Source organism: Ctenopharyngodon idella, chromosome 11 (assembly GCF_019924925.1).
Source record: "Ctenopharyngodon idella isolate HZGC_01 chromosome 11, HZGC01, whole genome shotgun sequence".
NCBI lineage: Eukaryota > Metazoa > Chordata > Actinopteri > Cypriniformes > Xenocyprididae > Ctenopharyngodon > Ctenopharyngodon idella.
The window spans coordinates 2,794,708-2,812,742 of record NC_067230.1 but is presented as its reverse complement, the minus strand read 5'-3'; the positions used below and the strand labels follow the sequence as shown (position 1 = coordinate 2,812,742).

The 18,035-nt window shown below is 37.5% G+C and overlaps 1 protein-coding gene across 3 annotated transcripts; it reads left to right on the top strand.

Annotated features, from left to right (window-relative positions):
* The first annotated feature begins 92 nt into the window (after nucleotides 1-92).
* Nucleotides 93-17,548, top strand: csnk2a4 (casein kinase 2, alpha 4 polypeptide). 3 transcript variants are annotated; one of them, XM_051912388.1, is made up of 13 exons: nucleotides 93-5,155; nucleotides 7,640-7,847; nucleotides 10,530-10,641; nucleotides 10,991-11,092; nucleotides 11,222-11,272; nucleotides 11,390-11,449; nucleotides 12,926-13,009; nucleotides 13,707-13,817; nucleotides 14,155-14,256; nucleotides 15,180-15,280; nucleotides 15,375-15,523; nucleotides 15,662-15,751; nucleotides 16,889-17,548. In XM_051912388.1, the coding sequence occupies exons 2-13, from the start codon at nucleotides 7,747-7,749 to the stop codon at nucleotides 17,002-17,004; spliced, it is 1,179 nt and encodes a 392-aa protein (XP_051768348.1). In that variant the 5' UTR covers nucleotides 93-5,155; nucleotides 7,640-7,746; the 3' UTR covers nucleotides 17,005-17,548. The 3 variants fall into 3 exon arrangements, with proteins under 3 accessions (XP_051768348.1, XP_051768349.1, XP_051768350.1); XM_051912389.1 differs by having other exon boundaries at nucleotides 15,857-17,023; XM_051912390.1 differs by lacking the exons at nucleotides 93-5,155; nucleotides 10,530-10,641 and having other exon boundaries at nucleotides 7,718-7,847.
* Nucleotides 17,549-18,035: the final 487 nt, after the last annotated feature.

The following is an 18,035-nucleotide window of genomic DNA, read 5'->3' as shown; positions in this document are numbered from 1 at the left end:
TAATTGTAATAACTAGGTACTAACCCCTAAACCTAACATTAACCCATATAGTTACCTTATATTACCCAGTACTCTCTTGGTTAAGTACACCGTAAGTGCATGTACTGTAAAATAAAGTGCAACCGCTGTTTCCATAACAGATGTTTATAGTCCACAAAACTGAGTTTGCACAAATTAACCAGTTCAAAAGTGTACATGCACTTGAATAGTGTCGTTACCTGAATTATCCATGACTGTGTGAAAGCAACATGCTACATTAAAGGGATAGTTCACCCCAAAATAAAAATTGTCATCATTACTCACCCTCAAGTTGTTCTAAACCTGTCGAACTGTTTCTTTGTTCTGTTGAACACAGAAGATATTTTGAAGAATGTTGGGGACCAGCAACTGTTTGGTTACCAACATTCTTTAAAATAACTCCTTTTGAAGAAACTCATACAGGTTTAGAACAACTTGAGGATGAATAAATTAATGACAATTTTTATTTTTTGGTGAACTATCCCTTTAAGAGCCAGGAGAATACTGCATACTGAAGTTTTATAGCATTCAGTACTAAATTAAATAAGTAGATCTTTAAATAGATCTTATTCAATTTCGTACTGCCTTTCAGAAGGTACATAAGTTACATGTTTTCCAGAAGACAAAATAATTTACACGCCCCGACTCTTAATGCTGGAAAACCAAAGAGTGTGCAGGAGCTGGAGGATTTTTCTGAAGGACTTTGGGCAGTTTAACTGATCAGGACAAACAAGGGACTCATGAACAACTATCATACAGTCGTCTGATCATAGGCAGTATTAAGTATAAAGCATAAATTTTGAACTAGTTTGTGTAAATTCAGTTATTTTGTCTTGTGGACTGCATGTAAACATCTGGTGTGTGAAACAGCTTATTCAGGGTAGTATAATTTATTGTAATTATTACTATTTTTTGCAAGGGATTTGGATTTTACTCACTGTTGAAAGTGTTCAAAGAACAGACCTTCGCTGGATCACTTGATGCACTAAATAGGTGACCACATACACACAATGAAGACTTTGAAAACTCAAGGTTATATAAAAAGTTGCATACAAACAAGTGCACACATAAGACATTAATTCAGGCTGATTAGGCCACCCTTTCACATCATTTTCTTTTCAAAATAAGTGGACCAAGGTATACCAGAATTCACTTATATATACACAAGAGTGAAAAAGAATCCTATGGTTATACGTATCAGGACATAATAGAAATCATCTGGTCCTTAGCAGGTCTTAAAATTATGTAAATACAACCTCAGAAAAGCAACAACACATTACATATTACAACATGTCATTATTTAAGTACACCTTTACAGCTTCCATAGGAATTAAGAGGGTAAGTAGCAGTCAGATGCTGCTAATCAATGCCTTTGTTTAACTGATCATCAGCAAGCGTGACCAACTCTAAAAGCAGAAATTTTGGCAGTTTGCTGGTCTGGAGCCTTCAGATGTGTGTTAAAGGGTTAGTTCACCCAAAAATCAAATGTGATTCGGATCGCATGTCAAAATGCCAAACAGCTGGAATCACGTGACTTTGGCGCTCCGAATCACTGATTCGAAACAAAAGATTCGAAGCAGCGTTTTGAAATCGGCAATCATTTCAATGATCGAATATCATTGAAAAGTCGTTATTTTGGTTTTTTTGGCGCACAAAAAGTTTTCTCGTCGCTTTATAATATTAAGATTGAACCACTGAACTCACATGAACTGTTTTACATATGTTTTGAGTACCTTTCTGGATCTTGAGAAGTTCAGTGGCATTGCTGTCATTGCTGAGCCATCGGATTTCATCAAAAATAACTTAATTTGTGTTCCGAAGATGAACGAAGGCCTTATGGGTGTAGAACTACATGAGGGTAATAAATGACATTATTTTCATTTTTGGGTGAACTAACCCTTTAACAATGCCAAGGAGGAAAGATATCAGCAATGATCTTAGAGAAGCAGTTGTTGCTACCATCAATCTGGGAAGGGTTATATTTCCAAAAAAAAAAAAAAAAATTGAAGTCCATCATTCTACAGTGAGGAAGATTATTCACAAGTGGAAGACATTCAAAACAGACACCAATCTTCCCAGGAGTGGACGTCCCAGCAAATTCACCCCAAGATCAGACCGTGTAATGCTCAGGGAAATCATAAAAAAAACTAAGAACTACAACTCAGACTCTACAGGCCTCAGTTAACATATTAAATGATAAAGCTCATGACAGTAAAATTAGAAAAAGACTGAACAAGTATGGCATGTTTGGAAGGGTTGCCAGGAGAAAAGCTCTTCTCTCTAAAAAAAAAAAACCTCAAGACTTCTGGAACAAAGTTCTTTGGATAGACAAGACCAAATTGGAGATGTTTGGCCAATAATGCACAGCGCCACATTTGGGAAAAACCAAACACAGCATATCAGTACAAACACCTCATCCCAACTGTCCATCATGATGATGAAGGGGTGATGATTTGGGCTTGTTTTGCAACCACGGGACCTGGGCACCTTGCAGTCACTGAGTCAACCATGAACTTCTCTGTATACAAAAGTATTCTAGAGTCAAATAAGAGGCAATCTGTCCAGCAGCTAAAGCTTGGCACAGGACAATGATCACAAGAACACCAGCAAATCTACACCAGAATGGCTGAAAACAAAAAGAATCAAGGTGTTGCAATGGCCCAGTCAAAGTCCTGGGCCGTATTCCTAAAGCTTCTAAGAATCCTCTCAGAAAGTTCCTAATTTATCTGAGAGCAACACTGGGTGAGGAAAAGACAAAAAATTTTATCTTAGTGAGGAGGCGGGGCTGACTCCGTTGCTATCTATGACAGTCTTTTGAAGACTGTGATTGGTGTGTTGTCCAAAATGGAAAAAAAGAGCGCTTTTAAGTATAGTGTGTATTATAAGCCTTCACTTTGAAATTACAGGCATAGTTTTTCCTGTTTCACTGTACTCACACATGCACACATACACACACATTATACATGTATTATATATGTAAATGAAAAATAAAGAATACACACACATATATATATACACTATATTGTAAAAAGTATTGGGACACCCCTCCAAATCATTGAATTCAGGTGTTCCAATCACTTCCATGGCCACAGGTGTATAAAATCAAGCACCTAGGCATGCATACTGCTTCTACAAACATTTGTGAAAGAATGGGTCGCTCTCAGGAGCTCAGTGAATCCAAGCGTGGTACCGTGATAGGTTGCCACCTGTGCAATAAGTCCATTCGTGAAATTTCCTCACTACTAAATATTCCACGGTCAACTGTTAGTGGTATCATAACAAAGTGGAAGCAATTGGGAACAACAGCAACTCAGCCATGAAGTGGTAGGCCACGTAAAATCAGAGCGGGGTCAGCGCATGCTGAGGCGCACAGTGCGCAGAAGTCGCCAACTTTCTGCAGAGTCAATAGCTACAGACCTCCAAACTTCGTGTGGCCTTCAGATTAGCTCAAGAACAGTGCGTAGAGAGCTTCATGGAATGGGTTTCCATGGCCGAGCAGCTGCATCCAAGCCTTACATCACCAAGTGCAATGCAAAGCGTTGGATGCAGTGGTGTAAAGCACGCCGCCACTGGACTCTAGAGCAGTGGAGACGTGTTCTCTGGAGTGATGAATCACGCTTCTCTGTCTGGCAATCCGATGGACCAGTCTGGGTTTGATGGTTGCCAGGAGAACGGTACTTGCCTGACTGCATTGTGCCAAGTGTAAAGTTTGGTGGAGGGGGGATTATGGTGTGGGGTTGTTTTTCAGGGGTTGGTCTTGGCCCCTTAGTTCCAGTGAAAGGAACTCTTAATGCTTCAGCATACCAAGACATTTTGGACAATTGCATGCTCCCAACTTTGTGGGAACAGTTTGGGGATGGCCCCTTCCTGTTCCAACGTGACTGCGCACCAGTGCACAAAGCAAGGTCCATAAAGACATGGATGAGCGAGTTTGGTGTGGAGGAACTTGACTGGCCTGCACAGAGTCCTGACCTCAACCCGATAGAACATCTTTGGGATGAATTAGAGCAGAGACTGCGAGCCAGGCCTTCTCGCCAACATCACTGCCTGACCTCACAAATGCGCTTCTAGAAGAATGGTCAAAAATTCCCATAGACCTTGTGGAAAGCCTTCACAGAAGAGTTGAGGCTGTTATAGCTGCAAAGGGTGGGCCAACTCAATATTAAACCCTACGGATTAAGAATGGGATGTCATTAAAGTTCATGTGCGCGTAAAGGCAGGCGTCCCAAAACTTTTGGCAATATAGTGTATATGCCATTAATTGTAATAATCCAGTGAGATTTTTGAATACACAAGTGGTCTGACAACAGCCGATGCTCCACGCTGAGATCTGATTTCACCATCATTGAATCTGTCTGTGATTACATGAAGAAACATGAAACTGAGACAAACTAAATCCAGAACTGTGGCCAAGTCTCCAAGATGCTTAGGTTTTCACAAATGGCTTCTCCATTTTGGCTTTATTTTTGTTAATTAAATATTTTTGTTAAATAAATAATATGTGTAATATGTCATGTGGTGATGCTTATCTGAGGTTGTATTTACCTCATTCTAAGGCCTAGGACTACATCATTTTTATGTCCTGATATGTAAAACCATAAAATTCAAAGAGGGTGTAGCCTACATTCTTTTTCACATGACTGTGTATATATAAGTTGATTATAATACATTGTGCTATGTGCCAAAAAACATGCCTTGACACATACAAATGCAATGATGATTCTTCAGTATGCACACTTGTAGGCTACATAAGAAATTGAAGATTTACATTTATGAATTTGTCAGATGCTTTTATCTAAAGAGATTTACACTGCCTTCGAGGTATACTTAAAAAAAAATAAATAAATAAATAATCTGTTTGTACCCCTTGGAATCGAACCACTCGTGTTGCTAGCGCCATGCTTGCTTGTTTAGCTGTGCGAAAAGAAAAAAAACATACTTCAGTCAGTCTGGGTCAGTCAGCGTTTGACTGTTTGTGCGCTGTGTTTGGCGCGTGCGCTCTCAACGCCGAGCAGCTCTCAAACAGCCATGTTGAGTCTCTGAGACAGAAATGACTCAATAAACCAATGAAATAAGGATATATACCTCTAGAACGGGCCGGACATAAGCGCATTAGCACTCTGCGATCATCGAACAGGTAAATGCGTTTGTGTAATGCTATAGTGAAGAAGACTAGTAGTGCTGGGATGAGGAAGCCGGTAGTTGCTCATGGATTGTGCTGAGGAAACTCATCACACATTTATTACACTGTGCTTCAGATATCTGTTTGTATCATTGCTATAACACATGATGATGAATCATTGATGTGAGTAAATTCCTTATCAATAATATGTGTGCTGAAGTGGACATAATATCTCTTAACCAGTGAATCATTTGAAATTTATCTTATTTAGAAATAGCTTAATAATATTATGGCAAGCTGGTTTAACATCTAATCAGTTGCAGAATGTGGATTCAAGGAAATATACTTTAATTTAAAAAAAAAAAAAAAAAAAGTTGAATTTTCTTTAATCAAAATGCTATGTAATAATGCATCATACGAATAATTGAACAAAGTAAATATAATCACAATTATTTCTATTCAAACTTTGAAACTCTACCACTCTTCAGCACACTGATTCACCACAAGATTCAAAAACATTACAGAAACTCTTATAAATCTCCAACATAACTGAACATTAAACACAAACATCTTTCCCTTTACTGAAAAACATGTAAAATAACACTTAATCCCTTGCAAAGCATGCTGGGAATTACAGATCCACTGCCCAGTTAGTTATGTTAACAAAAAATGACCCATGTAGTTCCAACACAAATGGATTAAGTAAACTTCAGATTTAAATATATTAGGTGGATTGAACACAGTAAAATTAAATTGTGACAAGATGTTCCAAAATCATGTTAATTAAGCTCATTTCATTAAACTGAACAAGAGGTGTTTTTTTTTTTTTTTTGAGCTGATGATGTCAGCTGGGTCTCCTTTATTTAGCTTCCTTGCAAGTGCTGGTATTTCCTTCAGAAAATGCAAATATAATTGCAAACTGATTGATTATGAAATGGGGGATTTACATGGTATCCTGACAAAGGTTTTTTGATGATGCAAACCACCACATTTGTAGTTCTTTAGATTCTTCCATGAAAACAAGATCTTCAGTACTGAATCAAATACTAATTAAAGGGATAGTTCACCCAAAAATTCACCTTTTGTCATTATTTACTCACCCTCACATGTCATTCTAAACCTGTATGACTCTTCTGCAGAACACACACACACACACACACACACAAAAAGACATTTTGAAGAATGTTGGTAACAACACTTTTGTTCCACAAAAGAAAGAAAGTCATACAGGTAAACTGTTGCTTTGAGGGTTTTTGTTTGTTTGTTTTTTAGATTAAGTTTGTTCAGTTTTTTATTTTTTATTTTTGGATTAAAATATCCAAAAACCACTAGAACAGTATTATATATTTTGTTGACTTGTGTACTTACATTATCTCAGATGCTTTTAAGAATGTTTAAACCCAGAGAAATAAGCAATTTTAACCACACGGACCGTGTCCATGTGTCGCCTTTCAGTGACGTCATACCCGCGTTACCGTGTTTCCGGTTTTATTTTGTAGAAACCATGGAAACACCAAAGACGCTTTAATATATTACGTGTTTTATTAGACAAGGGAACAACTGTTTGGATACATTTATAGACAGAAAACTAATCATTGTTATATAGCTCAACAAGTTTAGTCTTATTGTTTGAATCTCGTTTTCTTGATTTTGATGTCTCAGAGAAAAACACTATTTTGTCAAGTAGCTAACATAGCATAATCAGATGCAGCTTTATCTGTAGTAACAGTATAATACAACATTTTCTCCGTCATACAATATGTTTTTAAATTATTTGCATGCCATTTATCAACACAAGCCACCCAGCATTTATTAATATGATATTCTTAAATCGATCCGTCTCACTGCAGTGTGCAAGTGTCTCACAGCAGCCGCCGAGTGAACGCTCAGAGCAACATTATAACATAATTTTCAACACACTGAAATGTATCTAATATGATAAACAGCGCTGTGTTACCTCATACGCTTGCCCGGAAGAAGTGAAAGCGGCGACTGTGGCATAATAAAAGCTCCGCTGCTCTCGAATCGTAGGTCGCTTGTCTCATTATCAATCGCTCCAGCGGCATCGTTACGTTCCCACAACACTCGGCCCTGCTGTGCTTCATACTACAGTAACGTTAATAATCTCATCCATGAACATGATTTCTGCCCAAGTCACGTCGGACTCTTTTACACCGGCTGTGAGGTGAAGACAACACCTCCCATGATTCCATGCTCAATCTCGGTGCCATCAAGCTACGCCTTTGTTTTGAATAGGTGACCTCTAGTGGCAAAACTTTACATATTCTGCCTTTAATTAGTTCAAACAGAAAACTAATTAAGTAATGCAAAGCTTTGCTGCACAGATGGCACATAGTAGCAACAATTATCAAATGTCTCAAACTCTTCATGGGGATCATGTTTCATAATCATTTATAATGTATATTTAGTGAATTATTTTAAATAGTATCCTCCTGACAAAGTCTCATATTTTCCACTTTATTTATTTTTCTCCCGCAGCCATCCAGAGGTCCTTCCATCTTCTGTGGCCTTCAGCACAGCTGTTTGTGTTTTCCCATCTGATTTTTAATTGGAATTATAGTAAACACAGTGTCAAACTGTGTGTCATGTCAGGACCTGTGGCGAGTCGTGCCAGAGTCTACACTGAGGTGAACACGCACCGGCCCAGAGAATACTGGGATTATGAATCTCATGTTATTGAGTGGGGGTATGTATTACAAAAAAAATGTTAGTTATGACACCAATTTTTTAGATACCACTGAAAATTCACAATTTTCAGGTACAGAAATTTAATAAAGTGATCAAATGTAAAATAACAAAATAGTCCTCACTGTATAAATTAAACATAGATCAATCCTTGTTAAAGTTACAAAAGTTATTAAGTCGAGCAGTGAGTGATTTTTCTTTGTCTTTTGTTGTTTGATTAACATTAAGGACAGACAGCTGCAGGTTTATATTAGGCTGTTGTCACTTTAAGACCTAATGCATGAATCCTGATACACTTGCATTTTCTTTCTCAACTGTTTATGTACACATAAGACATAACTGAATATGTTTCCGAGGATACTCACCAATATGGAATTTTAAGCGCAAGAAGACGTGAAAGAGAGTTCTATTCAGTTTTTGCGCGTTGTCTGAGATGCGTATTTCTGGGTGCATGCTTCGGATGTTTGTGCACAGAAAACTTAGTAATGAATTGAGTTCCCTTCCACGTCTTCCAGCGCTTAAATATTTTTATTGGCAAGCCTTAAACTTTAGTGACTGGCCCGTCAACTGTCTTTAGCGTCATTCACGTTTGTTCATGTTCATATTCACACAACACTGCATTGCTAGAATTCATAAAAATATTACCAGCACATGGCGATTGACACAGTTTCATATACTCAACAATTTTTACTCTCATTTAGTGCACACACTTTACATATATACACCGATCAGGCATAACATTATGACCTTACATTATGGTATCTGGCACCAAGATGTTAGCAGCAGATCCTTTAAGTCCTGTAAGTTTCGAGGTGGAGCCTCCATGGATCGGACTTGTTTGTTCAGCACATCCCACAGATGCTCGATTGGATTGAGATCTGGGGAATTTGGAGGCCCCAAGCTCATTGTTGTGCTCCTCAAACCATTCCTGAACCATTTTTGCTTTGTGGCAGGGCGCATTATCCTGCTGAAAGAGGCCACAGCCACCAGGAAGTACCGTGAAAGGGTGTACATGGTCTTCAACAATGCTTAGGTAGGTGGTACGTGTAAAAGTAACATCCACATGGATTGCAGGACCCAAGGTTTCCCAGCAGAACATTGCCCAAAGCATCACACTGCCTCCGCTGGCTTGCCTTCTTCCCATAGTGCATCCTGGTTCCATGTGTTCCCAGGTAAGCGACCCGGCCATCCACGTGATTTAAAAGAAAAGACCAGGCCACCTTCTTCCATTGCTCCGTGGTCCAGTTCTGATGCTCACGTGCCCACTGTTGGCGCTTTAGGCGGTGGACAGGAGTCAGCATGGGCACACTGACTGGTCTGCGGCTATGCAACCCCATACGCAACAAACTGCGATGCACTGTCTATTCTGACACCTTTCTATCAGAACCAGCATTAACTTCCTGAGCAATTTGAGCTACAGTAGCTTGTCTATTGGATCGGACCACATGGGCCAGCCTTCGCTCCCCACGTGCATCATTGAACCCTGGCCGCCCATGACCCTGTCGCCGGTTTACTGCTGTTCCTTCCTTGGACCACTTTTGATAGATACTGACCACTGCAGACCGGGAACACCCCACAAGAGCTGCAGTTTTGGAGATGCTCTGACCCTGTCGTCTAGCCATCACAATTTGGCCCTTGCCAAACTCGCTCAAATCCTTACGCTTGCCCATTTTTCCTGCTTCTAACACATCAGCTTTGAGGACAAAATGTTCACTTGCTGCCTAATATATCCCACCCACTAACAGGTGCCGTGATGAAGAGATAATCAGTGTTATTCACTTCACCTGTCAGTGCTCATAATGTTATGCCTGATCGGTATATATATATATATAGTCAGACACATGGACAATATAATGTTCCTCTTTGTCCATATTGCATATAAACATATGCCTTTTTTAAAAATCTTTTTAAATTTTATTTATTTATTTTTTATTGGTTTACTGTACATAAATGCAAGATTGCCATGATATCTTTAAAGTGGCAAACACTATCCGTTTGGGTCACCATGATTTTGCCAAGTAAGACATGTTCCTGGATCAACATATTTTGTTGATCCTGGGACAACATTCCCATCCGAAAATTTAGTCCTAACCTTTTCCTAACCCCTAAACCTAATCCTACCCATAACTTATCCCTAAAATCAGAGGGAAATGATAGTTGAATAACACTGTTGTGGAAGCACCTAACCCAGGTTGTAAGCCTAAACTTGACATAAATGGTAAACTTGTCCCTCAAATCTGATTGGTTGATTGGAATGTTGTTCCAGGATCAACAAAGATGTTGATCCAGAAACATGTTGTACTTGGTGAAATCACATTCACCATCAGTTTGCATGGTTTCTTAAGTTCATGTTTTGTTTGAGTTGTTAAATTTTTCCCTTGTGCCAAAGTTTCTAGATTCATCAGATTCTACCAGAAAGAGGCCGTTATCAGGGGCTCTGCACACGTTTTGTTTTTCTTTTCAGCTCTCATTGTGGTTCAGACTTGCCCTGCTGTAGCCATTTTGCTTTTAGAAGAGCTCTTTTGACTTTAGTTTTTAGTTTTGTTCTCAGTAACTTGACATGTTCTGAGTTTATTTGAAATTATTGGCTGATCACATGATTTTTCAGTTAGATTTGATCATATAAGTTATGTTAAAATTACTTAAATTACCTTAAAAACTTTGATTTGAATATATTTCCCAGCAATCAAGATGATTTTCAACTTGTCCGCAAGTTAGGCAGAGGAAAGTACAGTGAAGTGTTTGAAGCAATCAACATCACAAACAATGAGAAAGTAGTGGTGAAAATACTAAAGGTAAGAACAATTCCTCCTGATTCTGTGGTAAACGAAAATGGAAAAATGAATGCTTTTGAAACCATGCTTTTCTCAGGTGTCAGATATTAATGTGGCAAATTGGTGTATGCACCTGTCCACAGTTATTAGAGCATTTATTGTTAACACAAATGGCTTCTCAGTATCAAAAGCACACAGACAGAGGTGTCAAAAGGTGAAATGGATATACATATATCTTTGATGTAAGCTTTGATGTGATGACGACACTGTGATCCCTTCCATTGTGAAAAATCACTAAACTACCACAACATTTAAAAAGCTGTTAACGGACATTTTGTTTGTCAGCTCATTAAGAATTCTCTTTTTTTAGCCTGTGAAGAAGAAGAAGATAAAGCGCGAAATAAAGATTCTTGAGAACCTTCGAGGAGGTCCAAATATCATCTCCCTCCTAGACATCGTCAAAGACCCAGTGGTCAGTATTCAGAACGCTTGCTTGTGTGTGATATTCGTTATATAAAAACAACGACCAAATTGTACTATGGCTTTTGAGTATTTATTTTGTTCTGATGTTACTAATAAATCACTTTTTTTCACATTGCAGTCCAGAACACCTGCATTAGTTTTTGAACATGTGAACAACACAGATTTTAAGGTAAATCTCAATCTCAAATAAGCTCAGTTATGTTAAATCTGTTATTTTATTACTAATCTACAACAACATCAACAAAACTGTTATGTAATGAGTTCCTTCTTTGCTTGTTTTTATTAGCAACTGTATCAGACACTGACAGACTATGACATTCGCTTCTACATGTATGAGATTCTGAAGGTAAGTTAAATGGCCTTAAGCTCTTTTTAAAAAGCCTTTCGTGCTATGTTTCACATACAAGTATGAAATTCAGTAGACAGATGTAACAGCCCAATACCTACAAAAACGTCCCTGGGGAAGCGAAATCTGAAAACCCAGCAGGAAGTGAGATATTTTGAATTTTCCCTGCAAAATTTTTGCTGTTTTTGCCATTTCCAGACATTGTACTGATGTTTCACCATGAAAGAGGAAGCTGTTGTAACTCACATGTGTGATAAGAGTCCTGGTCTGAAGACATCTACTTGACAATATTCAGTTAGTCATAGTGCCACCTGCTGGCAACAGGAAATGGCATGCTCTGCAGTGTAATTCACTCCCAGAAACACTTTTTAATATGCCACGAAGTACCTAACATACTAGAAATACGTTAAATCATGCAACACTTGGCTAAGTGCTAATGTATGCAATTAAAGCCACGAAACAGGAAGTTGTTGTAACTCAGGCATACTATGTCCGTTCTACTCCAAACTTCACGTTTAATAATAGTTCTGGACTGAAGACATCTACATGGCAATATTCAGTTACAGTCAAAGCGCCACCTGTTGGCAGCAGGAAGTGTGGCACGTCAAAATTACTTTGCCATATTTCTCCTTTGCTGTATCCTCCCCGGGTGCGAGGACCCTTTCATCGCTGCTTGCAGCTTTAATGAAGACTTATTTTTGCATGGTTCCTTGCACAATACTATGTTATCACCTCAAAACACTTTTACCATAGTGCATCATTTGTAAACTAAACTTCTGCACCATGTACGTATGGCTTTTCTGACGTAGTAAATTTGCTCGATAGCTCATCAGACACAGGGTTGCCCTTGTGATGCAATGCATTTGAATACGAGTCCTGTGAAACACAAGTCACGATAAAAGAGCTCAAAGACTTGTAGAAACCAGTTGAAATGGCATGGTTGCTTCAGCAAATGTGTTTTTATCTCACGTTTGCTTTTGCTAACACTCTATCAGCTAGGTTTAGTGTAGGTGATACGTTATTTTCAAAAGCCATAGAGCTTTAACCTTTTAGTGCCACTCCCTGGACATTTAATTTCTGAACTGCTGCAATACATTCATCTGTTTTGGATAAAACCGAACAGGACATTTAGCTTTGAATGTGTCGTGAAACATGAAGGAAGCAATATAATATCATTTTGCAAAAATGTCGCCACAGGTATGTTTTCCAGTGAGCCTGGTTTGCAATATGGACATTAGATACTTTATATTTAAAATCCGTTATTTAAAAAGCTTTTATCACAATAAATCAAATGTGAAGTTGAATTATGTCAATAAAGTTTTCTTTATTGCTTCAAAAAAATTAGACAACACAAGTGTTTACATCAAGTACTATACTGTTTTTATATCGTGCTTTAAACATTCCTGTATATAATTTTTGATTCCTTTAATAGTTTTGGAAGTTTTGATATGATGTCATGTTTTTATGTGTTTCTAGGCATTGGATTTCTGTCACAGTATGGGTATTATGCACAGAGATGTCAAACCACACAACATCATGATTGATCATGAGCACAGAAAGGTAACCGATGTTGACTTTTAAAATAAACCATGTCAATAGAGCCTTGGTTTATTATATGCATATTCAGATAAGATACGACAACACCATTGATTTTTGGAGTTACATTAGGAACAATTAAAGTATAAGATAATGCAATATAATATATAATGCAATATAATATATACTAGAAATGAAAAGTTGAATGAAGGCAAAAGATTTGAAGACTTAAAGTTTTTATAAGCAACTAAATTTTGAAGGTTGAAGGCATTAAATAATAAAAAATAATAATAATAATTGTTACTTTTTTTATTTTTTTTATTTTTTAATGCCGGAAATAAGCTTTCATAACCTTCAAACTTTAGTGGCTTCCCGCAATTGGGAGTTTATATCTCTCATATCTGACTATTCCTCGCAATTGCGAGTTTATATCTCACAATTCTGACTTTATTTCTCGCGATTGCAAATTTATATCTCGCGATTCTAACTTTATTTCTCGCAATTCTAACTTTATTTCTCGCAATTACAAGTTTATATCTCACAATTAAAGGCAGAATATCTTGCAATTGAGAGAAATATAGTCAGAATTGCGAGATATAATTTTTTTTTTTTCATTGCGGAAACAAGCTTCCATAGAAGGTCATGTATCATTAAGCATGGGATGGATGGATGGATGGATGGATGGAAAAGAAAATGACCGTTGAATGCTGTCATGTTTCAGTTGCGTCTTATTGACTGGGGACTGGCTGAATTCTATCACCCAGGACAGGAGTACAACATCAGAGTCGCCTCTCGCTACTTCAAAGGCCCAGAACTACTGATAGATTACCAGGTCAGACTTACTACCATTTGTGTGTATAGTGATGTCTAACTGAGGAAAATGTGTTTTGTTGTTAGTTTAACCATTCTATAATAATATTTGGAACAATAATATTTGGTACAGATTGGTATTGTTTTTACTAGGGGGGTATATATTGATTAGAAAGGTCTAGTGTTAATTAGTCACCAGCCTGCAAAGCCTTTCAGCCATTTAAAACTGTTTGTTTTCTGAGGATGGTTATCCAACCGTTCTCTTTAGACTTTGATTGCTGAGCTTGGCCCCCAAAAAAGTTAAATAAATCTATTTAAAAAAATTGCAGTCCTCAAACACTTCTATTCTGTCGTTCCAGATGTATGACTACAGTCTTGATATGTGGAGTCTTGGCTGTATGCTGGCCAGTATGATCTTTAGAAAGGAGCCATTTTTCCATGGACATGATAACTATGACCAGGTGAATATCATCAGTGACTTGAAAAATAGGTAGTTCAAGTGACAGCTGTGTGATATTCTGGGTTGAATACAAGCTCAATCACCACACTGGTGGCATAATGTTGATTTCCACAAAAAGTTATAATATATAAAAGCATAGCCATAAGACATAAACAGTATGCATGTTGACATGATTTTAGTGTGACAAAAATCGCTCATTATATTCAATTTTACAACATTCTTGCATTGAGAGTAATGCCTAAAATACCAAAACGACTGTAAAAATGTCCCAGAATTGAACCCAGAATATTCCTTATTATATATATATTATTTATAGAGCTGTTATGAAGGCTGGAATACGCTTCACGATTTTTGCACAAATTTTTGCCCTGATTTGCAGTCTTGAGGAGCAGATTTTGGACTGTCGGAATTGACAGATTTTGCAGAAATCCTGTAGTCTATGATGGCCACAGACTCTGATTCTTTAGCTTCAGACTTTGATTTCATCCAGTCAGAGGAGATCATACTTGTTTGATATGTTGAGCGATTTTAGAATACATATTGTTTCAATTTGTCATGTGTCTCTTAGCAAAGAGGCACATGTTTCTGTGTGAGTTTGATATGTTTTCTGAATGACTTAAACATCTTTTAATTAAGGGCTTTTTTTTACATTGCACTTAAACCCGGGTTATAATTGTTCTAAACACTGCTTATAACCCTGTGTAAAAAAAACGTTTCACAAAAAGCACTGCCTTTTACCCGGGGTTACGAAATCCTCGTTTTGCATTGCGGTGCCAAACGTGTACAGTGTAAAACAGTGCGGGGTTAGAATATTAGTTTGTATATCTTGTTACTGTTATTAATATAATAAAAGCAATAACATAATAATCAATAATCATTGTATTGACTGAATTAATTACAGTTTGTGTTCTTATTTCTTCAAAGTTGGTGAGAATTGCCAAAGTTCTTGGAACAGAAGATCTTTATGATTGCATTGATAAATACAACATCGAGCTGGAGCCTCGATTTAATGACATTCTGGGAAGGTGAGCCCTCGTTATGCCTCTTTTATTCATAACCCGACATTATTAGCGTTATCTTCAAGTTAATTTAATCTGATTTACTTCTGCTTCATGTTAGACATTCCCGTAAGCGATGGGAGAGGTTCGTTCACAGTGAAAACCAACACTTGGTCAGTCCTGAAGCTCTTGACTTTCTGGACAAGTTGTTGCGTTACGACCATCAGACCAGACTGACTGCGAGAGAGGCCATGGAGCACCCCTACTTCTGTAAGAGCCTCTTAATTATTACATTAGTGCATAAAGCACCTGTGCTATTGAATTTCTATGAAGAGAAAATTTAAATTGATTATACTAACGAATACTAGTATTTTTTTATTAATTCTAACATCTTGCTCCTTGCCTTAGTCCCTGTTGTGAAAGACCAGTGTCGCATGGCAGGATCAGCTAATGTGCCGACAGTGAACACCGCAGTGAGCACTGCCACTATGATAACAGGTGATTTAACCAGCATATGAAACTCTACACATGCTTTAAAATCATTATAATCATAATGTTAATATGTTTAATATGAATATTAAATGATCCTGTGTCATCCTTCAGATGAGACATTAAACCGAGGTCCTGACTTTCATCCAAGTGGATGCTGCCCACTTGTGGTGGTTGAGGAGAGACTCCTGATATGACCGTAAAGTGCTTTGGGTGTACAGTAGTACACAGGAAAGCACTATATAAATGGCTCATTCATTCATCCATAATATTATAATGATTTAAATCTGAAAAAATCCTTTAAGCACAATTCAAAGAATCAACATAACAAAAGAATTATTATTTTATAACAATCAAAAATTATAAGCAGAACTTGCCTGGTGTCACATTGCGCCAGGTGTATGATAGGGCCTTACTCACCTATAGACTGAACATGTAATCCGCATGCGCATAAATAATAAAACAATCACAAATTCACGTTTTTGTAGTTTACACGAAGACGATAACGGTATCTTTTCAAAAACTTGCACTTTAAAACCCGTTTTCAAAAGTTAGCGTATTCAGGCCCCCAAAACGCTGTTGTTTTGTAAATGAACGCCCAAAACATTTGAAAGAAAAAATCCTTCTGCTCAGTGAGGATGCATTAAATTGGTCAAAAGTGACAATAAAGCTTTTTACATTGGTACATAAATGCTTCTTTTTAACTTTCTATTAATCAAAGAATCCTGAAAAAAAAAAAAAAAAAAAAATGCATCGCCGTTTCCACAAAAATATTAAGCCACAAAAACGGTTTTCAACATTGATAATAATCAGAACATTTTAAAATATATTAAAATATAAAAGTTACTTTAAATTGTAAAAAATATTTCACAGTATTACTGTTTTTACTATATTTTTGATCAAATAAATGCAGCTTTGTTGAGAATAAAAAGCTTCTTTCAAAAACAAAAGTATCACCAACCCCAAACTATTGAATGCTCATATATCTTGTCTGATTGCTGGTGTATTAGACAAGAAAAGTTTCAAATAACTTTTGATCGCCCTGTTCACAGCATGACATGACTAAAATTTGAAGAAATCTACATAAAAAGTACTGCTGGTGTCACTTGAGGGTTTGAGATTGCTCTTTTTCCCCTGTTTGATCAGGAATCGCTGCACTTCCAGCCTCCACAGCTCTAGGGCCCCTGACCGGCTCTCCCATTCTCATGGCTCCCAGCAGCCTAAACCCTCCAGTGCCTGCAGCCACGGGAGCCGCTCAGTGATGCCACTGTACCTGTCCGTCCACACCAACCCTGAATGAAACCTGCTGAGGTCTCTGGGACTGTTAGATAGAGCTCTTCATCACCACCCCACTCAGAGCAGCATGAGTTTACCTGAAACTGAATGCACTTCATGAGACGTTCACCTTCATGCATTTAGCTCAGGCAAAGGTGCGCAGGCTGTGTTTAAAAAGAGAAACATCCCGTGTGATATTACATACATTGTCGTGCCATCAAAAAGCTTAGCTTTTACTTAAAAATTGAGTATTTGGCGCAAGTGAAGCGCGCTGTGGCACAGTATTTCCCTCAGCATTCAGTGAGCAGATCCTCTCTCAAGTGTGAAATGATACTGCCGTAGTTTGGTGCTGTTTACTGTAGCTCACATCAGGTCACATCAGCCGCGTTTACTCGACACACAGCAGAGTCTTCAGCTCCTCTCACTGTGGAAAATGGCAATGCTGTGGCATATTTTATTTTTGTATAAATACAGCAATCCATATAACTTCCCTATCCCACAATCCAGTAATAAAGAATCACTGCTTATCCAGTCTTTGTACTCAATTTGACTGAACCAGAATTAAGTGTGGCCAGGGAAATATAGCGACCAATACCAAGCAATTCTGATGGGTTGACCCTTATTTTATTTTTATATTTTCATTTTCACTTTATTAAGTTTTAGCTGAAAATGAGAAACACTGCCTTGGCAACCACTTACATTGTTAATGTTATTTCAAGTAATAAACGTTTGGTCATGGGTCAAAGGTCATGGGTTCGATTCCCAGGGAATGTATGAACTGATGGAACAATACCTTGATTGCGATGAAAGTGCCAAATGTATGAATGTTGAGTTGTTTCATTTTGTTAAATTTCAGACAAAGTGATGATTGTGTTGTCATATAAAGATATCATATTTAATTAGAGAGGTTTATTTATTTATTTTTTGATAAATTTTGTACACTAAGAAAGAAAATTTATAGAAAAAAAAAAATGGTAATTTTCTCCCAGGTCATTATCTATTAAGTTTATGGACATTT